Below are 27,943 nucleotides of genomic sequence, written 5' to 3' on the forward strand. Positions count from 1 at the left end.
AGAATAAACCATTCCAAAGTGCAGGCATCCATAACAGCTTTGTTTGGATCCACATTCACTTGCTGATAAAACAAGTGAATTGTCTCACAAGGAGAAAAAAAAAAGTGTATATATATATATATTGGATTTTCATTTTCCTTCATGAGTTCTGCTCATTTCTAATGAATATCATTGCACACTCCTTTCTGGAATAGCATTTTAATAACCAGTCTGCTTCTCTGCTTTAGGCCTTATGAGTTGTCAGTACTGTATGAACATTATGTAAAAATTACCTGTAATAAAAAGGTAATCATCCAATATGACTTGAATAATAGCCTGAATATGAGATATCAGTGACTTTGAGAGATTTTGACAAACAGAAAGGGAATTCAGAGAGTAATTAAGTTAGTTAAGGGTTTGGAGTGATTGATTTATGATGACAAATTAAACTAATTCAGTACCCATATAGCATGGCCAAATGCTGTTTAATGAAGGATCTGAAAAGTGTAGAAGCATTTAAATGATAAAAATAAGCAGATGGGAAAGTGGAGAATTCCCAGGGAGCGTCTGTTTCGAGGAACTGGGCTATAAGACACCACTGAATGATGTTGAGAAAGTGAATCTGGCCTGTTCCTTCTTTTAAAATACTACACAAATGATACTTAATTTTTTTTTCAGCTCAGAAGTTATTTTTATTATGCAAATACATCACTGCCACCTCTGTCCCCCAAAGATAAGTTGCACCGACTTTGCCATTTAAATGAAAAATCGCTATTTATGCTAAATTCAAACACCTTAGTGGAAAAGTTGGGTTTGCACCTACCATTGTTGTGAAACAGGATGTAGCACCAGCCCTGAATTCAATTTTGCCTAAAATGGTAAAAAACTGACAAATTGACAGGAGCATAATGAAATCCCTGTAAGTAGCTGACCTTGCAGCTGAATGGCAAAATGATAGGTGTTATGTGGGCACAGGGAGAGGTGCGTGTTGACTAAGTGAAAACAGCTTCTCTAAATTGAGCAAACCATTTCATTCATAATTATAGTCCCTTGTTCTCAATGAAGGATGGGGGCCACGTTCACCTTCTCTCACAGCCTGATCATTAGGATAGCTTTCTGGCATGCCGGAGAATGCAGTGCACATCCACTCTGGCTTACTTGTTGTAAAGATTTAACTTTATATGACCTAACAGAACCATCACCACTGGACTCAGCTGAGATTGGAGGTCACCACTCTCCTGTTGAAGCCGTTCCACTGTGCATGAAAGTATTAAAATCTCATGGGACTGAGAGGAAGCAAGTAAAAGCACTTGGTTGCCTAGTACTGAGAGCAGTGACTCAAGAATTGCGACGTCTGGATATGAGTTCATGCTCTAATAAGGATTTTTATTATTTGGAAAAGCTTCCAAGGTTTGGAAGACACTTGCCCTGAATAGGAAAGTGTGTCAAATAATAATCTGGCAGGAATATCCATTGACCTAAGGTACTGGGGGAAAATTGTGGGGTGATGCCCCAGTGTAGCCCCTGGGGTATGCCAGGAGGATGCAGAACTGCACAGTGAACTACTTCAGGTCCTGGGCTTTTAAATCAGAGGGTAGCTTTTTCCTGGTGTAGCAGATCTGCTGGGAAGCAAGAGCACATTAGCCCAGCTGCAAATGCAGTTAGATGCAAGCTAGCTCTTTTAGATAGCTGTTTTGGAGTAGTTCAGGATCTTTTTTGTGCAGCTTTGCAGTATAATACTGTTGGGATGGAAACGAAGTAGCTCATAATGCTGGCTTAACCTCATCAAGTTTTCCTGATGTGAAGCCCATCCCCAAAAGGCCAAGCTGCTCTGACATTTGGCACTGCTTTACCTCTAATTTCCATAACTCCGGACAGTTGAGGTCAACTCTTTGCAATACCTCTGGATTTTAATGGCCATCGTAGAACATCTTAACCTGCTTTTCAGTGAGGCTGGAATTCACAGGATATCAGTTTCAAGCTGGGTACCCAAAATCCAGTGACTGGAGAACCTTTTGCTGTGCACTTGGGAATGGAAAACTCTGAATGAAATTGAGAGGCCATCACTGGCGTACTCCAGAGTATTGCAAAGCTCACCAGGATTTAGGTGGGATGCTTGGCTGAGGATAATAGCCCAGGCCTTCTCTTAAACAGTTATCTACCCTACTGCTAGTGCTAGCTGTTTTCTGTTACCCAGAACAGAAAGTACAGGTGCTTCAGTCAGCCTCATTAGCACCATGACACAAGCTATTAAAATTGCCTTTGTAATGAAAAAAAGAGTTCAGGGAGCCTTCCTAGCTGTCTGACTACTCCTACAAGAATGAAATTAGAAAGGCAAATCATAAACAATGTTGCAGGCGTCAGGAAGTAACATCATTAGAGGTGCCCTTGGATGCCATTTACCTGCCTCAATAGCAATGTTTGGTGCCCGCGGATCTGAATTATGTTATGACTAAAGAGACAGAGCTTCATGGCGTGTTTATAACAGCGAGATTGTTTGTTCAGCATCCTTTCTGCTGTTGGATCCAACCCTCTGAGCTGTGCTGCTTTTTTCAAAGACCCGTGCTGTGTGGTCTGTGGCTCCATGCATTGGGTTGAAATGTTTTCTCATTTAGTGCTATAATCCCATGGAGGTGCCAGGAGCTAAGACTTCCTTAACTAGTTTTCTCCCATCTTAGCTGGGTAATGAACCATGCAGTTTAGATGCACGATGCTGTTCTATGTGCCAAACATGGAACGAGAGGGAAAAATGTAGGTTCTGTCTTCATTGTGGTCATAGGAACCCCATAATACTTACTGGAAAACCAAGTGAAGCTGGGAAGTTTGACTGAGCCTCCTGCTCATAGCATACTTTGGGCAATTAAATTCTGCCTAATTAAAAATACTCTTTGCAGACCAAGAAAGATAACTGATTTTTTGCTCATTCTCCTGAAGAAATTATTATCTTCATCTTCTTAGCTGGAAGAGAAAATGCTTTGTCTGCTCTTACCCTTTGGTGTGCAGAGCAATCCTTTCTCCTTTTTCCAGTCTAGAAAGCACGCAGGGATTCATTTGGGTGCAGGCACCTCTTCGTTATGCAGCCATGCTCAGCTGATTGTCGTGGTAGACATCCAAAACCTTCAGGTACACTAAAAGATGCTGTGAATTCATACCCTGAAAAGTTAGGAGGGAAACGACCCCAGCTGCAGAGCCTGTATTTCAGGCCGTCAGTGCATGGAACAAGTCATCAGCACCGTCTGAAACAGAGAGCAAATATCATTAGTGTTACATACCTTCCCAATGCAAAAGCAGTACAAGACTGCGCAAGGCTAATGTTTGGCTTAGTTTCGGAACAGTACAACTTTTTACCTGCAGCTTTGCTGAAATCAGTAATGGCTTTGCTCCTTGAATATAGCCCGAATACCTTCAGAAGCAGGAAGAAGCAGTCATTGAAAAACATGCCACCATAACTCCAGTTATTAACAAAAGCCCGTCTCTGTTGCATTGTGCCAGCAAAGTTAAAACGGCAGAAACTGCAAAAGAAAAAAACATTGGACTAAATAGAGTCTTAAGCAGTGGTAAACAAAATGTAGTTTCCTTTGTGGTTGATTTTTATCCAGCTGCAGCTAAATATCAAAGTGATATCAAAGGAAAGCTACCCATTAATTAATTCAGACTGACTTCACAAAGCAAGCCGGAGCTTTTCCTGATATCTGATTCTGACAACTTCCTAATCTTCACAGGTTGTCATTAAGAGTGGCATTAAAGCAGTCTGCAGTCAATCCCCACTCTCGCCCTGTTGTAACTCAGAGATGGGCTATCTCCCGTCGCAGGAGGGGGGCAGGATACGCAAGCGAGGGTTAGAATAAGCAACTTTGCTTCTTTGCAAATGGAATTTGCAATGTATCAGGGAATCTCATGAATACATTGCCTCTGTCATTCATGCTAGGAACGCTCGCCCAGTTCTACTTGCAACCATTACAAGAATCTGTTGCAATGAGTGGAAATTTTCTTTTCTGAAGGAAAAACACGGGGAAAAAAAAGAAAGAAAGAAAGAAAAGAAAGGAGCTCATGTTTGAAAGGGATAATTGGAAGTCTGTAACGATCTTTTAAAAGTGTAAGTAGAGCCTTATCATTGATTTCAAGATAGAGAACATAGTGAGTTGTAGAAAATAAGATTGGGGAAAATAAGACACTAATCAGAGAATAAGATTAGTTTTTAACTAAGAACTGAAAAGCAGGTACCTCCATAAAAGAAGCTTGTAATTCCACTGTGAAAATAAACAAACCACTCTAGTGTTCTTTACTGCTGCCAGCATCTCTCCGTGGGATTACAGCCTCCTGTAGAGACTGGAGGTACGTGATACCTTTGTATTTCCATTCAGCTGTGAATGGCTCAAATGACTGAGCGTAGTTTGTGTTGTAGACCATCACTTGAGCAAGTATCCACCAGACAGCGACTAATATTATTTTGTGGCAGATTCATGACAATACCTTAGAGGAAAATGTGCAGTGTTATTATACAGTATGTTCATTTCAAATATTGCAAGAAAAACACAGAGGATAAATGCTGTTGCGGGAGTACCTTGCCAAGCATCCCCGGCAGCATGGATGTAGCTGGTACATTTATTTCCTTCAGGGCCAAGTGTTTGTACTGCCCAAATGCCAATGACAAATGGGAATTATTGTTGATTGTACACAGAATTGAGGATTTATAGTCATAAGAGGTGAAATAAAACTTAGATCAAGTATCGGGAAAAGCAGTATCTCTCCAATTAGAATAATCTTCTAAATGAAACAAAGTTAAATCCTAGTCCTTAGAGGCAGTTGGGGTAGGAAAGAATTAGAAAATATATGATAGGCAATAATCCTCTACTGGAATTAAGTCATTCCAGATGAGTTACTGTTTTTTTTTCATCTCTCATTTCTACATTTCCTAAGAAGTGGAAGAAATTGCTATGCTTGTCTTAACATAGAATCCCCTGTTTGTACAAAAATGTAAGATTAACCAAAAAGAAAGCTACTGGTAAGTAATAACTACAGTCAGTCTAAATGCTGTGCTTATATGCTCATGTCTGGAGGACTCCGTAAGGTTGCTCAAGCAAGCATGCCCCTTGCCTCTGGTGACCCCATCCATTTTGCAAAGAAAACCTGGATTTGTCCCAGTTTAAAAGGGGCATGATAACTAACAGCTCTCGTATCTGGCACTCGTCTTCTTCCTTGTTGACATGAGAGCCAGAAATAGAGGGTGTGACTTTTTTTTTCTTTTTTTTTTTTTTCCTGCATCCATGCCGTCCTCCCCTGTGCTTTTGTTACCCTCTGCTAGCCTCACCAAGTCACAACAGCCCTCAGGATGAATTAACCCCATTCCGAAAAAAATAGCATACACCCAAAAACTGGGAGTTCAAGACTTCCCAGTAGCTGAAAATGCTACCTTTGGAGCAGGTAGGATGCATGATGTAAGAGCTTTCAGCTCAGTTGGTTTTACCAGAGGACCTTCTTGATAGCTGTCCTTGGCTTCCAGCTGTTCCACCCGAAGCCATCTCCACAAAGAGATTTCTTTGACCTTTAGGCAAGTTATGCAGGAAGATGTTACTCCTGGGGCATAATGCAGAGAAAGCTTCTAATTGAGTAGAAAGGCAGTATAAAAAGTAAGAGCAGACAGCTTTTCACATACTGGCATTTATAGTCACTAGATGAAGCACATTGTTGTGGATTATTATTTTTTTCAGGGGAATCAGGGGCCCAATTTCTAGAAAATGCATTAAGGTTCATATGTAGGGTCAGATGCTGATACAGAGCTTTGCAAATGGGTGGAGGCAGGTTGATTTTGGCCTTATTGTTTCTGATACTGTCCCTTTTACTAATGAAAGCGTAATCATAGCTCTGTCCAAATACCACAGCCAGCTGGAACTGGCTCATTCTTCAAAAATATATGTTGCTGCTAATGTTGCCCATTTAATTTTTTGTTTATTTAACTTCCCAAGCACCTATTGAGAGAAATATTTAAATACATTATAATTCCTTAAGATTAGCATTGTGAATGTATACGGAATGCTTAATATGAGTAAAAAATATTTTCTTTACCCCAAAGAAAGCACTGGCAAAGTACCTTAGCTGTATAGATGCTGAAAAATTGAAGAGAATGAGTTCATACAAAGGGTGGTTCAAAATTACATGGTTACTGAACAGGATATTCTTACTGTAGTTTGTAATTGTGTGTATATACACAACTGGATATTCATATTTTCACATGGATAGTGTGTATGCGTGCTTGCTGCTGGAGACCGCAGCAATGTTGTTTTCATGGGTGGATCAAATATCGAGCTATCTCTTTCAGTCTATCTCCACAGCCAGATTATTTCACCACTGCAGAGTATTGGCATAACATTGAGAGCTTTTATTTGGATGCTGATACTGGATAGTTGTGGAAAATTCCTGTAACTTCAGCTCATGGACAGCTTAAATAGAATTTATGAGCCATGTCCTCATTTGGCGTAAAATATTATGGCTCCACTGGTTTAACAATAAAGCTGTACTATTTACCCCAGCTGATCTCAGTCAGGAAAGTAGGATTTTTGACATCTTCATTCAAAATCACTTTTCTACCTGAATGCTTTGGCTATTCCCTGCAATATTTAAATAGGTGTGCATGTTATCAAGTAGTTTAGGGGTCATATCTGATCTTTGAAGAATTCTGGATTAGTTTGTGTTTGGTAACAGGGAGAAATTTGACCAACTGACCCACTGCAGGAGAGGTGGAAATTGTGAATAAAGAGTATTTTGGACTCAGAACTATTCTATGCCTTTTCTAAGTGAAAACTGCAGCAGCCCCACATCATCGGTGCCAACTCTCTCTATAAATTGTACCCTTTGCTCTAATTTAAAAGGTATTATTTCAATAGAAGTCACAATTTGGATGCTTTGGGGGCTTATTTTACTTATCTCAATCATACTTTTTAACTATAAGATGTTCTTGCTGTTACATTGTAATGCAAATATGAAAGCTTTCCAGCAAGAACTTTTAAAAAGCTTTGCATAAAAAAAAATCCCATAGCCTAGAATTTGAGTTTTGTACCAAATAATAGACTCTAGTTTCTGTCAGAAGAGGAGACCAAGCACATTGTTGGATCGAGGTGACCTTATATGCTGCAGAAAGAGTCAGGCAGAAGATACACTTGGTAAACGAGCAGAAAAATCTGTGATGTGAAACTGAGGGAGTGGTTGAGGCTGGTTTCTCTCCTATTGAATGAAAGCCAAAAATGGAGAAGATAACTGGGAATGAGACAGTGTTGTAAAAGAAATGGAGGAGCCCCTGACTTCGCTTTCTTGTCTTTCTGCGACATTGCTATCCCTGGTCATTCCCTTTAAAGGGTTATTTCCTGAATTTCATCTTGGCAAAGGTAGAGGATATTGCTGAGCATAATCACATGGTGTTTTCCCAGAGCATAGTTCACAGAGGAGACAGTACATGCAAGCACAGAACAGCATAAATCTTAAAATAAAACTTCTGCAAAACAAGCATTTCATATCCTGGCAGCCATGCCCTCAGTCACAGCTGAGTTTGTTTTGCATTACAAAAGATATTGCATGTTTTTAAAAACCTTTAATTTAAACTAAATTTCCTCATGGTCATCAGTAGCCTAAAAGATAATTATTTCATTTTGATTTTGTTTGGGATTGTTTTCTGGAAGGGAGGAGGAGGGGGAGGAGAATTGTTTTCTTTTCTGGGTAAGTTTCTAAATGTCATCCTCAATGTTTATGTGGAATCAGTGGGATTTATGTGGAAAGGGAGGGTTTTCATGTGGCCCAAACTCAAACATAAGCACCCTAAAATAGTGTCCACAGCCTGAGCTACTTGAAGGTTTCCATGCAGCAGCAGGAGAGGTTTTTTAAGATCGAAATTTAGAAAGTCAAAATTAAAAGCCTGCAGCAACATCATCTTGAGTCCTCAAAGGTACTGGAGTCATAACTGCGAAGAGCAAAAGTCCCCAAGCAACGGGAGCCAGTGCATCCTAAGCAGAGGATTTGACTTGTGCTAGAAGAAAAGTGAAATGTTTCTCTGCAGACCACTCAAGTAAGCACAGCTACTGCTGTGCTGCCTCCCCACCTGGGGCAATTTAGGGGCCTCTGCTTCATTCCCATTCAGAGGCTGGGAGGTGGGAAGACCTTTCATAGCCGGTGAGCTAACAGGTACCATGTCTGGGCTTTGCTCTGTTTCTATTTTCCAAATATTAATATTGGGGGTGGAGGTGTGTTGCTCTTAGTTTTTAAGGAAAAGTACTCCTTTTTAAGTCTCAACCCTCTGTTGACTTCTGGAAAGCATTCCAAAGCCTGAGTAGGGAGATGGAAGAAAGTACGACTTCAGAACACTTGAGTCATGTCCAGTGAGACATTGACTTTAAGGCTTGTGTCATTCTGGGAATTGAGTCCTGGCATGTAAGTCATGTTGGGCAAATCCACACAATGCACTGTGAGGCAGTGTTAGTTACTAGATCCGATCCCTAAACCACAAAAGCCTGGCTGGTATTTGGTTCCCCCAGCTATCCTGGATCACTGCTTCAGGTTCTTATGTTACTTTTTGGGTAGGATATCTAGGGAGTATTGTAAAAATAAAAAGCTTGATGGAGTACACCCCCTCATTACTGCTTTACCTATACCTGGTGATAAAACCACAAGATACTGGCTTAAAAGATTTAGCCTCAGTTGCAGAATAACTGTAGATGAATCACATATAGCCTCTGTGGTGTTTTTCTTTTTCTCCCATCATCTTCCTTTCTGCTAGAAAGAGATAGCAGCAGCAAGCACCTCGCCGTTGTGTTAGGAGGAGAAATCAATTAGAGCATGAGGAGCTTGGGCTCTGCTGCGGTGAGGCCAGCACGGCTGCCTCCCTTCATTCTGGTCCACACCGTGTCGCACTGTGTGACTCCGGGCAGATCACCGCTTCACCACACTTCATTTTCTGCTGAGAAACGTGGACAGTAATTTGGCTTCTCACAGCTACCTTCAATGGGTGTTAAAACGCAGTCAATTAATGTCATGGAGACACTTTGTTATCTTTCTATGCCTTATCGGTTTAATGCAAAGGAAAAAAAAAAAAACGCTGGCATGCAAACTTCAATTGGCAAAATGTCAACAAAAGTTATTGCTGCTGCAGATGAGATAGATAACTCTTGCTGTTAAAATAATATCTGGTGTTTTGCTCAGATGTCTAATGGGTTTGCTTTTTAAGCATGGATGATACAAAATATCCCCAAGGCATTATTCCCAACAAGATATAGAATCCCACTTAATGTCTATTTTTAGGATTGAATAGGTTCTGTAAAGGCTCATTTGTTTGAAGGAAAGATAGTTAATCACTTTGGTTTCCATGTGATTTTTGAAGGGAGAAATTTTGTCATACCTCCTCTTCCTTATCTCCACTCTGCTTGGCTTGCATGTGTCCTGGAATCGTTGCCATTGTGTGGGTGGTAAGAACTGAAGGAATTAAATAAATGGAGTAGAACTGCTAACAGAGCAAGAGTAGTTATTTGTACATTACGAAGTGAAGTTGTCACTTCTAGGACTGCCAACTTTTTCATTTCTGTAAGAGGGTACAGTTTTTAAAGAAGGCAGAGTTACAGGCTAATTAGTAAATGGATGGAAGGAGCAGCAGGATGTTGGGGTGACTATGGAAGGAGTTGTTAGAATATTATATTTATTTTAAAGTGTACCATTGTTTTTAGTCACTCAAGCTAATGTTCGATTTAACTTGTATTTAAGAAAAGGAATGTGGTGGATTGCAAATGACTGGCTTGGAAGACTTCCAAAAGTCATTGAATTTCAGCAGTTTCACTGTTCTCCTGTACAAGAAACAACTTGTTTTAAGCAAGCTATATGCTTCTTTCTGTGCTCTAAATAGAAAATAATGATGTTATGCATTACCGCATGAACTATATTTGGCACTCACCAGCAATATTCATTTTCTCCTGCTTCTCTCCCTCTCTTCCTCTCTCCCTGTCTCTCCAAAATACATATATATATATATATATATATATATATATATGTCTGACAGTAATCTAGGAGGCCAAGTAACAGACCACATTCTTCTACTACTAAAATCATATAAATACCTAACATGGTTTAAATCCCTTAAATTGGGATTTATGAAAGAATGACAGCAAACAATCTTCTGTCTACACCATCGCTCAGGCAGTTACAGCTACTGCTTTGCATTTATTTGTTAGACTACATGATGGATCCACATTTAATCTCCTTTTACCCCTGAGTAAACTAAGGCAAATGATATAAACCAGTACTGGGAATCTAAAGCTCTGTCTATGCTAGTAAAGCAAGCATACCATGGCATTGGTCTCAGTGACAGTTAATACTTTCCCAGCCAATGTGTGGTCATGTTTGGGGGAATAAGGTGGAATAGGCACTATTCCCACTAGGCAGTGTGGACAAAGACGTCCTGCTTTGAGAGGAAGGAGAGGTATAGCTGTGCAAAAGCGAGCTGTGCCACACAACTTCTCTTAAGAGTCAGAGAGCAATCTCTTGCCTCTTCTGTTCAGTAGTATTTATTTGTCCTAAGAGACTGTCCATGGTTCTCGGAGAAGCACCTGAAGCTGTAGCCAGATATTGACTGTGTAATTCACAGTAGTCTGACCCCAGAGAAGTCATTCTAAACAGTTCTCTGTGACAGGAAAATACACCTCTTTCACTTCTGGGAAACTTGCATTACTTGTGAGTCACAAGGCTTTAAAAAAGCAAAACAAGTTGCTGTTGAAGTGATGTGAGAAATATGCTCAAGAGCTCCTCCACAAGGACCCTACTGAAAAACTTGGGAGCCAAGAGCTGAAATGGGGGACTGGGAGGCAGAGGTGTCTGCCCATAATAATCCAGAAAAACAGTAATCCCTGAAGACACTGACAACTGTTTAATTCTCTGGTGCTTGTGAACCATTTCCCCTTCTTCCCATAGTCTTTTGTTGATACTTTTCTTCTTGACTTCCAGACCCAGTGAAGGTGCTCAGGAACCTGGCAGATAGAGATTTGGCTTCTTAGTTTCCATGTACTATTGGTCTAATTCATCTGCATTCACTGATTGGATCAGTAGCATGGAGAAAACTTTAAATTCATTTTCAGACTAGGGTTAGGCAAAGCATGTAAATTTTCCCCACTCTCTTCAGTGCCAGTACCTCTTTAGGCACATTTCTTTATCCGTGCCCTTAGCCTGTTCATGCTGCTCCTTAATATTTTCAGATTTAATTTTCCTGTTGGTCCTCAAAAGTCCATAGCTTTATAGTACGAAGAGTACTAGGGTCCTGTTAAGGACCTTCTCCTCTCTCCCACAGTCTCTCCTACCACTCTTTAACTCTGAGTTGTGTAAAATGTGAAGAAAGTCCCCTTTGGCTTCAACAATGATTGATGCTAGCAAGAAGCAAGTCCCAAAGTGCTAAAATGACAAGATGCATGCAGGCTGTCATCATTTAATGCTATTGCAGTTTGCTTGGTTTGGATGTTACCTGAGGAGCCCAAGTTCTTCAAATTTACCCTTTGCTTGAGAGAAGGTTGAGCTTGTGTTGTGTTTCCCCGTGATGTGGTCTGTGAGGGTGACGGGTGAGGGACAAACTGAGCTGGGGCACAGCTAGACACATATTGCCACAGCAGATGACAGAGAAGAGAAGAAGGAAACAGGTCTGAAGAGGCCTAAGAGCTCTAGGAATCTTCAGACTGCTTTAAAGTGTTGTAGAAAGATGATGAGAGGAATTGTAAGACAACTCCTGTGAGGAGTCATGGGTGACATCCTCCCCACATGCTCCCTAAGCTCCCTTGGTGTTCAGAGGACTTTTAGGCAACGGTTTCTGACTGACATGCTAAGCTGGGTGAAGGCACGAGCAGGTTTATATACATTCAGAGTCTTTTCTTGACCAAGGGTTTTCTTCCCTTGAGGCATGAGGAGCGATGTGAGCACACTGAGTCCTTTGCAGTCTGCAATAGCAGGAATGGGGAATCAAAGCTGCTAACAGATGTAGTAATCGTGCATGAAGGTGCTGTTGTAATGGATCGTAAAATAATGATTTTTCATAGTCTAATTACATGGCCAGAGTTTCTGAGGTGCTGAGGGCACCCAAATTTCAGACTCAACACAGCTGCAGCAAATTGGGCCCATCAGCTCCTTTACTTTCACTGAAAGGCATTTCCTGCTTTTTAATCACCACAGTGCTCTGTGAGACAACCACATTCATATATATAACAAAATACCTCCTCTTGCAGCAACTGATACAGTTTGTTTAAAGTGCTGAGTGCTTCAGCCTGCAAACCGTGCCTCCCTCACAGAAATTTCTGCTCGCAGGTAGTCTTTAGCCTACCTAGCATATCTGAGCATCCATTTCCCCTTAGAAAATGAGTGGAAAGCAGGTGCCCATCCTTACACCAAGTGTGCTGACAACTGGGAAATGAGATTTAGGCAATCTCTCGTAAGACAGTGGTGATTCAGCCCATGCTGGTCCTGTGAGTAGCCATGCCTGGGATGAATTCTTCCCAGCTCATCGCTAGCACTCACAGCTTAAGATTGCACCTGATTTTCAACATCCCCTGAATAAATAAAAGAAGCTGTAAGCTGATGTTGTTGCGCAACGCGAAAGCACACAATAGTAATCACAGCTAATGACTCCGCTAAATGCTAGGCTGCACACACCTCCTTGTTTGGTGTTTGTTTTGTATACAGAAGGTAACATCGGCTGAATAACGAGGATGCCAAGTTACAGATGGGGTTGTGGAATCGTATTTGACAGCCGATTAGAGTAATCTGACAGAAATGATGACTTAATCACCACGACAGACTCCAAATTCCCAGACAGAATTCCACCCAGGTTAATCTAATTTCCTTGCAATATTTTTGCCAGAAATAGACTCTTAGCCGGCTTGTTTTCTCCCATGCAGATGTCACATGGTTTTGACAAGAATGTAAATAGGTAGCATTATTATTGTTCAAAAGATGACTGTGAGGCTCTAAAGCTGGAGAGGATCCGTGCCTTTGAGAGGTTTTTGGTTAGCTCCATTGAGTTTTTTTTTCTCTGATAAAGTTATATTTGCATATAGTGGTGTGTACTCAGGAAAAAGAGGGGAAAAAAAGACATAACTAGTCAATTGTAATCATAGGCCATGTCTTGGTCCTGCTACCCTGGACATAGCTAGTAGATGGATTCCCTTTGATTTCTGTGGGATTCAGGATTTTATGTTTTACAACAGTTTCTTCCCCTTTGTGATTTTGTGATTTTTGTTACCCTGTGGACCACATCAACACCTCTGTTTGGGGTGAGCCCAAAGAGCAGCAGTGACGTACTAGGCCTCAGGTTTTCTGTGGCCTCCGTTACTACACAGGCCTCATGTGGAGCCTCTGTGGCTGACAGCACTGCCACAAAGGCACTGCCAGCCTTGGGCAACAGGCATCTGCCTGCTCTTCATTGTGAAACAAGGGTGAGGAAAGCTCAGTTAGGCCATTACTGGCTGTACAACTGCATCCAGTGGAGCTCTCTAAAATGTTGCCAATGAGGGATCGTTCCTCACAGCCCATTCTCCAGTCTGGCTGCGATAGTCCCGTGCACAGTGCTTGCTAGGGAGGCTGCCCACCCTCAGAAAGAACTTGTCTAAGAGCTGTGCTCTTCCCTTACACTATAGGTCTGAGAGCAGGATGATGTTAATATGTGTAAATTATTTGCTGTCGTTACTTTTCTCACTTTTTCCTGTTTATTAATTACAAATGTGCAGTCATAAATACTGTATTTTTATAGGCAGAGCTTTCTTCAAGCACAGAAAAAGGCATTTCCTATTTTTCTGTATGACAACATGACATACTAAGAAATCACTTACCTTGAGATCCATAAGTGTACGGCTTTGTGATGTATAGCTACAATAACAGCTTTCTGATAAGACATGAAATCCTTCATTTCAGTAGATGACATGATTCTAGTGGGTGGCATCTAATTTGAAACAGGTTTATATCATCTATAATCTTTTGGAGGGCCTCAGAAAGCACAGCTATTTTATTATTTTATAGCCTACAGTTATACAAGCAAGATATAAAATGTGCAGATTATTTTCTCTTTTGCTTGTTGTAGAGTGAAAGGATAGTACCTATTTAGCCTTTGTCTCTGCCCCTTTAATTTTCTTACTTACTTCACGCCTTATAATTCATCTTCTTTCCCTTCCCTTCCCTTCCCTTCCCTTCCCTTCCCTTCCCTTCTTTTTACACCTACTTCTAAATATTTTATGGGTAGAGAGCTTATAATATGTATTGTCACGGCAGTTGTCTCTAGAGGTCAGCAATGAGTTAAATAATGAGATGCGAACCAGTGACTCTGTAAAACCCATTTCAGGTTATAAATGGCATGTTTTATTGAATCTAGTGTTAAAGGTTGTTAACGTATCAATTGGTGATGGTCAGGGTTAAACAAGCTTCAACACGAGCCCTCTCATGTTAGGGAACTGTCAGTAACGTATTTTTCCACCATCCTCTTTGCTGAAGCCATGTTTGTGTATCGCATCCATTTTGCCATGGCTATTCTGTGGTTTAAACCCTTCAGGCCTGATCTGAATCGTTTATTAGTTTTGCACTGATATAATTCTGTTAAGCACAGTGGCGTTCCTCCTGATTTAGACTTGCTGGTGAGAAGAGAATTTGGACCCTGGGTTTTCAGCAGGAACCTTTGAAATCAAGTCAACACCTAGTTGGAACATCTTGTTAAATCATGCCTCTTTCTTTGCAAGCATAACTGATTACTGACTTAATGAACTTGAGGTAATTATGCAAAACAGAAGAGGATAATTTCTGATGTGGTAACTGTTTACCAGGTAACCCTAATCTTTACATGGTGACTGTGGAACTGCAAAAATAACTTCTTTACATGAGTTAGGTCCAAAGGTCTCTAGTTCAAGAGGTTTGTAAAGTGAAAGGTTTTTAGCATTGTTAAAATTGCATTTATTCAAAGTATATCCACTTAGGGACATAAAATGGAGCTAGGCAGAGTGATAGATTAGCAGTCTATATATGGCCTGGATTTGGGTTGCTTTTCAATAATTTGCATATTCCCAAATTTACAGTGAACTGAGAAGTGATGTTTCTAGTAGTCATCAGAAATTATCGTACATCCTCCTGGGCCTCTAGTATTAGGAGATATGTTTTACTATCTCAGTTTTTCTTTATTTGCACCCTCTTACAATGCAAACAACTCAATTTTGTTTTCTTTATTTCTTCACCTTCCTGTGGCTCTGCAGAGACGCAAGTACCTGCACTGGGCTCATTGGAGCAAGTTGCACCTTTTTTCCTTGTTCAGCTTTTGTTTGCTGAGTGGACATGCTGCATCCCATTCCCATGAATTTCAAGTCTCTTGCAATGCCCAGCGTATTGTTGATGCCAGGATAAATGTTAAGCACTGGTTAAAGAAGATAGAGTACAATATAAGGTCACTTTTTTATATAAATTAGATCGAATTAGAGTGGTGACAGACAAGTGCAGGGCTCTTTAAGTCTGTCTCGGAAACAAATAATTCAAACAGAACAGAACTGTTAAAATTGAAGCAAATTTATGCATCCTGGTGACTACATCAACCTTGTGGCTTTGCCTTTTCCTTAGGGCACAGTGGGGAATTTTGTAAGCAGCGCAAGGAATACATTGATTTGTAGGGCCAGAGTGCATTCTGGACTTTGAGTAAATCTTACGGAAATATTCACAGCGATATTGTATATTCAGTAAAGAATCTAGCAGCTACGTCCCTGGAGGTTAAGTGACTCCACCAAACACAATGCAGATTTGGTTTTCTGTGCTGCTTTGAAAGTGCATTTGATATGAGTGCATGGATATTCTCTCTTGCTCAGCTGTTCTTGTTTTCCAACATCATGTTTGTCATAATAGTCTTTTATAAAAAACACAAAATTGCTGCTGACATTTTCAGCCAATACTCAGCTTTGCTGCACCGATAGATGTTACAAAAGCAGAAAGAGCACAGGTTTTTACATGTTCATGTGAAATGGAGAAGAATTGCTGAAGAGAGTAAAGGCAGCGGCCCCGCTGCTGCCTTAAGGTTTGTGCAGTCAAATCCCAGCAGTTCTTCAGAGCCCAATGGTAAAAAATAAGAGTTGGGTTTTTTTGCAGGCTTAAGCATCTCTCCTATTGAAACACAATGCAGGGCCCTTTCTGAGGGCTTTTGAGAAGCTATAACAAAATCCTTCTAAAACCATCAGAGTAGACCCATGGCTGACTATAACCAATATCCAGTAGAAGCAGCATGCACTCTCTAATCAAAGAGGACTCAGCTGTTGTGGTGTTTATATTCCTGAATTAAGAGAAAACTGTTGGTGAAAACCTTGTTGGAATTGTCAGCAGTTGAAGGTGGGTGAGCATCATTTAGCAATGAAGGCCAAGGAAACACTATTTCAGGTGTGGGAGGGTAAGATGCCATGAGATGTACAGCATAGCTCACTACACACATTTTCTTTTGCAATAAGAAGGAGACAAATGAAGGAAGAGGTTGAAAAGGAAAAAGTGCTAGGAGCTTTTATAGCTTTTATGGAAGCCAGAATTGTACAGTGTTGTGATGAAAGCTTTATGAATGAATGTATAATGTATTGGGAAAAAAAAAAAAAAAGATACTAAAGAGTTATAGGAAGCTATTATAGGAAGCACAAGTCTTCCTCTTCACTCCTGAAAGAATCAGCAGCACATGTTTTTTTAATTACAAGCAAAGTTCATTTGTCAAACTAAACTCCTTTGAGTATGTTTGAAATGCTTGCGAGCTCTTAAATTACTTGAAAATTCCATCTCAGTCTTGGCAGTGGTGGAGCTCAAGAAAAAAAAGTTGGTAAAACAGAAACCAAGCATGCCATAAACTAATGAGGGCTGTAACTTTAGAGGTCTTCTGAAACTAGATATGGCAAATTAAAGTTTTATATGAGTCCTGTGGGCCCAATGATCTATTTTTTTTAATCTTCCTGGTTATAAAATGCTCCTTTACCATTTTATATTTCTTAAAAGCCTATAATATGGTGTTATTTTGAAGTTATATCATTTCAACATGTTTAATATTGATCATGTATCCTTTTAGCCCCTCATTAAAAACATGATTCTTGATTTTTATGACTATCCAACCTGCCTTACTCTTTCTCATTTTTGTTTTTAGATGCATCATCCTATTCAGATGAAACCCGCAGACAGTGAAAAGTCCAATGGTATGTGTTTATTTTTACCTAACTGTGACTCTCTTTTCACGAAAGCAAACAAAACATTGTGAGAATTTTTGCTTTACTCCTTGTGTGGTGAAAATTATATAAGGCAGTTTTCCTATACCTGACAGGTCAGGAAAGATGTTGACCTACTCTGAACTCTCATTTATCCTCAGCTTTAAAGAAGGAAGGATATGTTCAGAAAAACGATCTTCCCTTGTACCTGCTGTATGTCATGGCCTACCTTGCTACACCTCTGTTCACTTGTGTTCACTCCTAGCAGTGAGGTGATCCAAGAGCACCCAAGCACCCAATATTGATAAGATGGAGATTAAATTTTAATGGTGAAAAGGAAAAAAAAAAAAAAAAGAAACAAAACGAAACAAAAAAGAACATTCCAATGTTATCAAACAGTGTAAGCAGCTGATGGGCCTTAAATATTTGCCTAAACCTCTGTTTTATAGAAAGATGCTGGGATGCTGTTCTGAATCTGAACCAAATTTAGGTTTTAATGATATGCTTAGTTCTGAACTGGGAAACCCACCTTGCATCTCTCTATATACTTACTCTCAACGATTGTAAAATGAATGCTATAATGACAGTAATATCCGTTCAGAATACTAGGTTACTGCCTAAGTGGATGTATATGACATGCAAAATAGACAGCATTCTCAATCTATTAAACACGCCAGGTTTGTATATTCAAGGAAATAAGATAATCGGATGGTAACGTAGCCTGGCTGTGTGTGATTCTTTAAAAATATATACATGTGTATATTTTGCCCCTTGATTTGTTCCTGTAATTTTCTAAAATATATGTTAAAGATATCATCTGCCTTCTTAGATTGCAAGAGCTTCTTTTTCCCATAAGGCCCACATAATCAGAGCTGGTTCCTCCAACAGGCATCTTTGCACCTCATTAATTAGTAATCAGGGCAGAAGCCGTGCACTTAGAGATCTACATACCTGCAAATGTAAATTATGATTGGGCTCTAAATCTCTCCGCAAGGCTTTTTTAAGGCTTCTTTTGTGCTAATTGTAGTGCATCCCATTTTCAGGCTTCTCCAAGGATTAAAAAGTTTGGAAGGAAATTAAAACTTCACATTATGCTAGGTTTCCAATTATGACAACTTTCAAAACAAAACTGGCCACAAGCATAGGAGATTTGGGCCACCACCCATTTGTAAGGGAGTGGTGTTTTCTCTCTTGGGATGTCCACAGACAGAGTTTTAGCAGCAATTTGTTGCTTTCTTTGAATGCTCAGAAGAGAGGCCAAGGAATGAACAGGAGGACCAAACTTTTCAGTCCCCACTGTAGCACGTGAGAGCTGCTGCTAGAATCAAAATTTCACCCCCTTGTATTTATTGTGCTTGCAGTGGGCAAAGTTTTCCCTAAGATACAGGAAGACTGGCCTGGAACCTCTGAACTACTTAGCCTACACAGGTTCTTTTTTTTTCAAAAATAAATTTCACCTCAAGTTCATTGGCAAATTAGAAATGTAAGAGCCAAGGGGCTGAAGTAAACTCCCAAGGAATTACTTAGTCATTCCTCATTTTTCTTCCTAAAGAAGATTGAACATATTGGCAAAGCACTATGGGGAATTGTGCAAACCCTGTCCTGCTCTGCAGCGCTTACAAAGCAGGGTAAATTAGCTCCTCGCTGCTGCTGTTAGACTGGGGTTATCCACACGATACTCCTGTCTGCACTGTGGGAATACTCTTATTAATCTTCAGAGTATTCTCTTGCACCTATCTCTAGCATGAAAATAATGAGGGATTTTTTTTTTTTTTTTTTTGTGTGTGTGACTTCTTTGTATTTTGAGAAAAACATGTCAACAAATCAAAGGCAATCATCATTGTCAAATTAAAAACCCTTTTAAATTTAGACCTGTGGAGAGTGTATATGCTTCTGGTAGGCATGTTCAGAGGGTGGTGAACCCTTCGTTTCTAATGACTGAGGAAACAGAAGGCAAACTGACACCTTGATGATGGGAACAATAGCACAGCTCCTCAGAAGGACGGGGCGTAGGAGTAGGATCCATGGAGAAGGCAAGAGTTTGCAAGCAGCCTGGAGAACCAAAATAGAAAAAAAAAAAAAAAAAAAAAAAAAAAAAAAAAAACAGCAGCTTGGGGGAGGTGGAGGCCTGTTTGGCATGTGTTTCCCATATGCTTCAGGCTATCCATCTGAGGAGGTATATTATCTGTGCCAATAGCAAAGTGTAAACTGTACTCCTTCAACCAGATTGGTAAGTTCAAAGGGGAAAAGAAAGAAGGCATGCCAAGGAATTTTGGTTTTCATGATCCATGGTGTTTGAGCTTTTTAGAAATGCTTGAAACCCTTTGGTTTCTGAGTAATGGGAGGATCCCACTACATTTTATAGGTAAAGTGGTGTTTCTCAAGCTTCAAAGAGGTTAAAGAAATTCTCTTGTTCAGGATTTCCAAATAGCTTGTAGAAAGATATGTGGGAGAGGTTGAACACTCACTGCAGTTCTTCTGAGCTCGCACACATTTGTGAAAGGCTAGAGAGACCTGTTCAGCTTTCAATGGCAGGAATCATAGAATCATAGAATGGCTTGGGTTGGAAGGGACCTTAAAGATCCCATAGACAAGGACCCCACTCACTAGATCAGGTTGCTCAGGACCTCATCCAACCTGGCCTTTAACACCTCCAGGGCGTTCACAACCTCTCTGGGCAACCTGTTCCAGTGCCTCACCACACTCTGAATGAAGGGGATTTTCTCTCCTTCATCTTACAGAGGTTTTCAAAGAACAGTATTTTCTGTGTAATAAGATGTCTCCTCCCCATCCTGAGTCCCTTGCTAAAAGATCTGAATGACCATCCAAGCCCAGCTGTGCTAGGACGGAATGCTCCTCATTCCTCATCCCTGTTCCTGTCTTTATGCATCACTTTACAAACTTACACTTTAACACAAAAGGCCAAGCTCACCTTGTGGAAACTGGAAGAAAGTTATGGAAGAGCCAGCTCCTGGGCATGTTTGACTAAGTGGCTGGGCATTTTTGTGGTATTAGGACTTTATTAGCAACCTGAACGTCTGTTTTCTTCTGGGTAGGAACTGGGTGGCAGATAGATCTATGTAATCATCTCCATTTCGTCCCTGTGTATGGGACTGAAGTTGGAGAACAATAGCTCATGTGTCTGAGCCAACTCTTTGCTTGTGCAGATGAAGCAAAGCTTAATCAGTTTCACTGAGCTTTTAGCAGCTAGAGTTGATGGAGAAAGACTTGCTTTTAGGTCTATTTAATTCGTCTTCCCTGGAGGATTCTGAAGAAGGCTTTTATTGTTGAGAAATGTACCACCCTGAAAGATTTTCAGATTAATTTTGTAGTGTGCCCTGTTCTAGTCACCCATTAGGTCTACTCTGACCACCCTTATGTTGCTTGGTAGCTATTTTAACCAATCTACAAAGTTTCAGTTAAGGAATACCTGCCAGAAAAGCATGGCTTCCAGACTTCAAAGACTCCACCACTGCTCGATTCATCTTAACTGTTAATCACTCACAATACTTGGCTGCTTAAGGCTGTTTCTCATTTTTCAAAAAAGAAGGGGTACCTGCACTCTAAAGCAGAAAATCACAAACATGTTTGGCTCTAAGTTGTCAGTGGCCATTAACATGATGCAGTTAGCAAATACTTAAATGTTTCTTGGACCAGGATTTGAATACTGTCAATACTTTCAGGCACATATCCTGAGGACAGTATACTCTTAAATGGATCAAAGCTTCAACACTTCAGGGAAAATTACAAAATTCTCCATTAAAAAAAAAGGGGGGGGGGGGGGGAGGGAGCAAGGGGTTATTTGTGTGATCCTATCATTTATTTTTATTTATTTGATTAGTGAAAACTTGAAGAAATAATTCTGAAATTCTATGTGGCACAACTTTGCCAATTTGGAGGGAGTAATTAAATGCCATATGTTAGCACTAACACATAGAAAAGTTGATAATTAATGCAGGCAGCTCCAGATCCAGGTGTGACTTTGACAGATTGTATGCAAGGGTTTTTCACAGCCTTACAAATAGGGATAAAAAGTCTGTTTTTCTCCCTTCCCTTCTGGATGAAAAAAAATAATAATAATAATATATTACCATTTGTACATAATTAACTGTTTATTGATTTGCTCAAAAGAGAAGGCAACTTCTGGATGGAAAGCATACTCTTTAACTGATGGAGCCTTCAAAATACATAATAAAGGGAAATAACTGATTTTTCAGGACATAATTTTTGAGATTTAATGTTAGAGAAAAGGAAAGTTTGTTGAGTCTCAGGACAGATTTCCCATTATTGTTACAAGGTTTAATTCTTTCCTAGCATGCAGGAATAATCCCTTCTCCTTTATTCTCCTGGGTTAGCACAACTGATCTAATACAGACCGCAAACCGAGAAATGGGGGCACGCTCATGCAAAATACTCATTAATGAAGCAAATTGAGGAAAGCTGAAAATTTTGGATGTTATTCTGCAAGTTGAATGTAGCACTTTCAGAAAGCAGGTGGCTCTGGTTTGAAAGAAGCCCCCACCAGCAGTAGCGGACTTCACCTCTGCCAGCTTCTGATGGCTGACATAGGTCTCTTCAAGCGTGATACCGAGGCTAGTCATCACAGACCTAGTCTTGATGGAGTTAAGAAAACTCATTTTACTATAAAACAGATGTCTGCTGCTCGACACACAGGGTTTCTGCATTCAGGCAGAAGAATCCCACCTCAAATCCAGCAGGTTCAGCACTGGATGTGTCACACTAACCGCCTGGGCAGCAGAGCTGACCTGCATTCATTACATGTTTGGATGGATTAGAAGTGAATCCCACAATTATTTGCTCACGACGCTGTGCAGTTTCACACCTTTCTTCACAAAGCTAAAAATTCAGGCCTTGTTCGGTGTGACCTTCTGCCTTCTTCTGCTCCATCAGTGCAGAGCACACAGCCATCTCATCCTGCTCATTATTTGCAGCCAGTGGTGTCTCCTTCAGGTCACCAGAGTGGTGCAAAACAGCCAGAATTTGCAAACAGGCCTATGAGCAGAGTCAGAAAGCAACGATACCAAATGCTTGCCAAAAATTTTGCATTTAGTTTCAGCATTTTGAATTATTGAAAGCTAACCCTAGCATGGGAGAGAGAATCATCAAGCAGCAGTAAAATGTTTCTGAAATATGTGCACACAAATACCATCCCCTGTGCCCTGACGACCTTCCCCCAGCTTTCTCCTTCCCCTGCTCTTACTGCCCAAAGCACTCGCGGCTTCCAGGCTTTCTCCACTCCCTCAGAGCTCACTTATCCCTCTCATCCCTGAGGCTGGAGCTGAGGACATCTGCATGTTAGGGTTGGGAGCTAGCTGGAAGTTTACAGCCCCATCTATTATTGTCCAGAGCAGAGGGGAGGCTCCCATGAAGCAAGCTGTCCTGTCTTGTCAGGAGAGGTGATTTTTTGGAGGAGCTGGCCTCTTGGCATTGGTAACAGCCAATAGATAACGTTTTAGCTGGGATTAGGACTGGAAACTTCCATTTTAGATGAGTATAGTTAGGGGACATAGCTTTAGAAACTGCTGTCCTTTCTGAAACCAGCAGTGGGTAGCACCCTTCCAGTCTCCACACTTTGTTGGGTTGCATGGATTTAATGCTGAGCTCATCTTTTTACAGTTTGTGGGAGCAACTCAATGTGCACAGGCAAGGCAGCATCGAACAGGGAGTTTGCTAACCTCTAAATACACTTGAGCCATATTTCTTGCAGTCCATTATCTATTTGATTCTCGCACCACATCTGCAAGGGAGGGAAGTATTCCTTTTAGACAGAAAGGAGAGAAGTGGCTGACCAAAAATGCAGAAACAAATCCTGTCAGCCAGCCTTAAGCAAGTAAAAAAGCATTCCTTTCTCTGCGTGAGAATACATAGTTTAAAACTATTTCAGCCTAATAATATCAGATGTTCCATCAGATGGAGAGAAAACATGTCATTCTGAGCCTGACAATTGTCCCTTTAAATGTTTTTTTATGCTGGGCCCCTGGCCAAAACAGAATAGCAATTTTCTTAAGCTTCAACGCTGATCAGCACTGACTAATAGCACTGAATGCAGGGCACGTCATCATATCAATATGTTTTCTGTACTCTGAGCATTCTTTGTGAAATCTGCATTTTTAAGATGTACAGTACACGGGAGCTGGATGTTTAATTTACTATAAAATCACCCTCAAGCTGAAAACCTGCAAATCATCTTAGTTCAATTGCATATTTATAGGTTTACTAGCAAAACTGAAGGAGGCCGGTGGGGAGTTTGTCATCTGTTACTCTTCGGAAAATTAAAACAAAGCCCTCCCATTTGCTTTGGAGGGGTAGAGAAGCGGTGGGGGCTCCTTGGCACCCTGGTGGCTTCTGTTTGCTTTGTGGGGCAGGGTGAGGATCCCTGCATCAGTGAAAGATCTTTTTTTTTTTTTTTTTTTTTTTTTTGAATCTCTGAGTGAATTTCTTTGGTTTGAGTCATTGTCCTTGCACCTAAGCAGGATCCTCATCTCCTTACTCTAGAACTGTATGGCAGGCACTTATCTGACAAGGCCAGCAGCTATTTTTAAGAGGGGGCTGGAATCTGGTCACTCTTTGGGTAGCCTAAAATCAACTCACATTTTAACTGCCTGGGTACTAGATGACACACAGGCGGAAGGTTAGAGGTGGCACCTGGGCTTCCCGCAGCCTGACCTCGGTGTGCAGCGTGAAAAATCTTTAGAAATGCCTGGCAGCCCAGCAGAGCCCCTTGCTCATACCCTTTCCTGTGCCCTGGCCATAGTGTTTGGCTGTTGTTGAAGGAGCAGGCAGGCCAGAGACCTTCCTCAAAGAGACTGGTGAAGGGAACGTAAAAAAATCAGCCAATTTACAGGCCTCCTTTCACCAGCAAAAGTGAGTACCCAGACTCTCCTCGTGGCTGTGAGCAAGCCAGTTCAGTTTCACCATCCTTAAAATAATTATTTGCAGCACCAAAACCAATTGTGTATTATGGATCAGGTATAAAGTTTCATTGAAAGGCATATATTTATGTATAAATCCCAACTTCGAGTCTCATCTGCAATCCCACTGTTCAGCTGCTGATCTCTGTGTACCTGGCTCATCCCATGCATTCCTCGTTTGTTAACCTTTCCTGAAGGGTTAACCTGCCAATGGAACCCCAATATAAAGTGTGAATGAAAATGTTGAGACTTGAGGAATCTGCTGAGAAAAACTTCTCCCGGGTGTTAAATTCACACCAATTTTCTTGCCAGCTTCTCGAGCAAGAAGCTGAGATTGTAGGGGCTGGTCTCTGGTTTGGATTCTGAAAAATGCCTGGTCTCAGTGCTTGCCTGTATAAAAGCTACAAATACTTTTTAAACTCTACAGTTCTAAGGAAAAAAATTACTTCAAACATCTCTCTTGTGATCAATAAACATGAACCTCTTCTTTTTATTGTTGAAATTATGAAATGCACTTAAAGTGTTGAAGTATAACACAAATAACATCTTATGAAAATAGATGCAGTTCCTTATTCCTCAGCCGCAATTTTTTCCATTTGACAAACTTGTACTAATACAAGGAGAGAGGGTTGGAGAGCAACAGAAGATTCTTTTTTTTTTTTCTTTTTTTCGTAGGCCCAGAAATGAAAATACTTCATTACAAAAATAATTTGCACAATAATAGAAATAAGTAAGTGCACTGCAGCCTCTCTGGAGTAAAGCTTTCCTTCTCTCTTTGCATCCCTGCAAACTCTGACAGTCTGCTCATTAACAGTGAATTGGATTTACATGCCATTTCAAGAGAAGAAGAAAGGACTGGTGTATATACTGTATAATAAGCGCTTAGATTTGGGGTTTAATATAGATGGGATGGTGTGTTAACGTTTTTGAGTCTTTCCAGAGAGCATTAAGTTTGAACCTGTTTCATTTTTAACACAAGCCTGCAGTTCTAGAGCTGTAGACAAGTTTGATTAACAGGACTGCCTGAGTCCTGCTGCTGCAGTCTAGCTTTTGCTGATTTTGGTGACAATACAGGCAAAAATTCTATCAATAAGTCAGGTAAAGCACCTTTTTCATGTTTTGTTTTTTGTTTGTTTGTTTGTTTGTTTTTGCAAAATCAGCATCATTACAAATCAAAGGGTTTGGCTCTTGGAAAGCATTATGCAGCCCCCTTGTTGAAGTGCTGCCCTAGAATATGCCTTGTGCCCCCTTGGAGGGGAGAGGACTGGATCACTCCAAAAAAAAAAGCAGGAAAATTTAATGTCTTCTTTTTCCAGAGCAGTGGGTTTACACGTCTGCTTTCCGAGTGCCATGCATTAAGTTGGTTGAAATTGAAAGCTAAGACAGGAGCCTCTCTCTCAAAACATTTCTCAGGAATATTTTTCATTAGCTCAAACCATTACGTGCACAATCCCCTCTTCACCTTCAACCCTGTCATGATTTCTTTCATACGTGAGGGAGGTGAGGGAATTTATCTGAATTAAAATCTATGCAAAGATATCTTTACGCTTTTCAACAGAAGATGCTTTTCTCTTAGAAGCTGTGATGGGGGAGACATATGCAGAATGACTAAGGCAGCCAATTAATATGTTATATAAACAGCAACCACCACTAAAAAAAAGGCAGAGAGAGAAAGAAAACTGAGTGATTTTGGGTGGGGGTGGGAGGAGGGGAAGGGAGGTTGTAAGTATAAAGTGTTTGCCTTAGGACTTGTCTTCAGTTACAGAGCCAGACTCACATGACTGGAGCTTGGTTTGATGTGGTAATGAAGCATTGATCACAGGAAAAAGATGAAATGGCCTTTGCTCATTCATTATTTTTATCTTCTAGCTGTGGAAGACAGAAAATTGTTCATAGGAATGGTTTCGAAGAAGTGTAATGAGAATGATATCAGGGTGATGTTTTCTCCGTTCGGCCAGATAGAAGAATGCCGAATCCTTCGGGGACCTGATGGGCTGAGCAGAGGTGAGTGTGCAGTCTGTAAAGTCTCTTTCCTTAACCACTAATTGGGAGCTATATGTCACAGTCAGGGTAGGCATAGCTGCTGTCTGCAGCTAGAGGTTACGCTGTAATACGTCCCACGTGATGAAGGTATCCGCATGAACTTTTCATGGTGACTGAAATTATCACCTTTTATTTCCAGTGTCAGAAAGGTCTTGGTGCCAACATATTAACTTGTGTTATCGCACTGTTTGTCAGCTGGAAGGTTCCTTTGCACCCTGAGAACACACCCTCAGTTTTCTGCTCTCACAAAATCAAAGATCCTTCCCTGACCCCATTTCTGCTTTGTACCATAAGGCCAAAAAAAAAAAAAAAAAAAAAAAAAAAAGGACTGTAAATGACTGTTTGAAGATGTACAGGGTCATGGGAACTGGCCCACTATCTCCTCCATTCCTGTGTTTTTTATAACCATATGCAAAACGTAGGTCTGCTCTAACTCAGAAACAAAGAGGTTAGCTTGAATCTGAAAGCTTTACCTGGACCAAACTTTGTAAAAAGAGTTTCTTGAGCTTGTGCCTCTATCACAAACCGAAAACCAGGGGAGAAGTGTTATGTTAAGCGGCACCACCAAGAGCGGTCAAGCAGCTGACCTGAACTTTGGAAATGAAGTGCAGCACAGGCTTCAATAGCTGGTGACCCTTTTTGAATGCAGAAGTGCCTTTTCAGGAAAGGCTCTCTGAAAACATATTGAAAAGAAAAATAAATGTATATTGATGACACAGACTGCATATTAACTCCATGGTACGTGGACCTGAAATTATTCTCAGACTATGAACCTTTCCACAAACTCAGCGCTGGGTGGCACTGAGTAGAACAGGGCATCGTGACAGCCCCATCGTTCATTGGGAAAAGATTCTGTGCTACTAGCTGCTGTCATGTAATGGCATGGGGAGCAAAGTAATTTTAAGTGTGGAGCTGTGAAGAACATCACTTCTATTTCAATTGAAATAAATTAAAAAAAAAAAAAAACATAGCACAGTTTATGCATTTTATTACATTTTCAAAAGGCACAGAAAAAATAATTGGATCCATCTTACATATAGATATAGCTCTATTTATTATTTTTTTTACTTCCAGATCTATTTGTTTACTGTAGGCTGTAGGATCCTCAGTATTTTGTGCAACAATTTGTGCCTGGGGTTGAGAAGCAGACGTTTTTGTTTTGTGTGCAGCCCAGCTCGTTTAAAAAGCCTATACATTTCAGCAGGGGAAGTTGCATGTATTGCTATATATTTCATGGCACTGCTTGAAACATATACTCTACTACTTCTGAATAATAAGGGCTTGTTGAGAAGTTATTCTGACAATAAATAGGGAGCCCAAAGAAGATTATGCTTTTACATTTATGAATGCTTAGATTGCAATCCCAAAACTTTGGGGGCTGGCATACAGCAGTCCCTTCAGGCAAGCAGAGCATCAGGATCATGGCTTTTGCCTTGGGGAAGACCAGGGGAAAGGTCTGAGGTTGGTTCCTGCAGCTCAGTAATGACTGTTAACTGATGGAGTCAAGTATTGTCATTATCTGCTAGACCCCACATTGAGGGAAAACAAATATTTCTGATTTTTAGTGATTTCACTTTGTAAGCAGCACAGAGAAGGGGTGATGGAAGACACAAGTGGGAAAAGAGCTAACTAACTGCTGAAATGATAACAAGATCTGGGCATCAGATGTTTTGAGCCCCAAGAGAATTAATTGACTCTTCAACATCATTCAGCAATGAAATGGACCTCACCTGGCATCTGTAGAAACCCTACTGCATTATTACCTTTATTCAATAGTCATTGGGTATACTA

General features: G+C 40.6%; 1 protein-coding gene across 17 annotated transcripts in view; it reads left to right on the plus strand.

Annotated features, from left to right (window-relative positions):
- Nucleotides 1-27,943, plus strand: part of CELF2 (CUGBP Elav-like family member 2) — a 565,285-nt gene that overhangs the window by 468,214 nt on the left and 69,128 nt on the right. For all 17 annotated transcript variants that reach the window (XM_035315484.1, XM_035315498.1, XM_035315490.1 and 14 more), the window contains 2 exons: nucleotides 17,120-17,168; nucleotides 25,979-26,113. In XM_035315484.1, coding sequence (XP_035171375.1) covers nucleotides 17,120-17,168; nucleotides 25,979-26,113 — 184 coding nt within the window. The remainder of the gene's footprint in view (nucleotides 1-17,119; nucleotides 17,169-25,978; nucleotides 26,114-27,943) is intronic.

The sequence above is a fragment of the Oxyura jamaicensis genome, chromosome 1, assembly GCF_011077185.1.
Source record: "Oxyura jamaicensis isolate SHBP4307 breed ruddy duck chromosome 1, BPBGC_Ojam_1.0, whole genome shotgun sequence".
NCBI classification, from domain to species: domain Eukaryota; kingdom Metazoa; phylum Chordata; class Aves; order Anseriformes; family Anatidae; genus Oxyura; species Oxyura jamaicensis.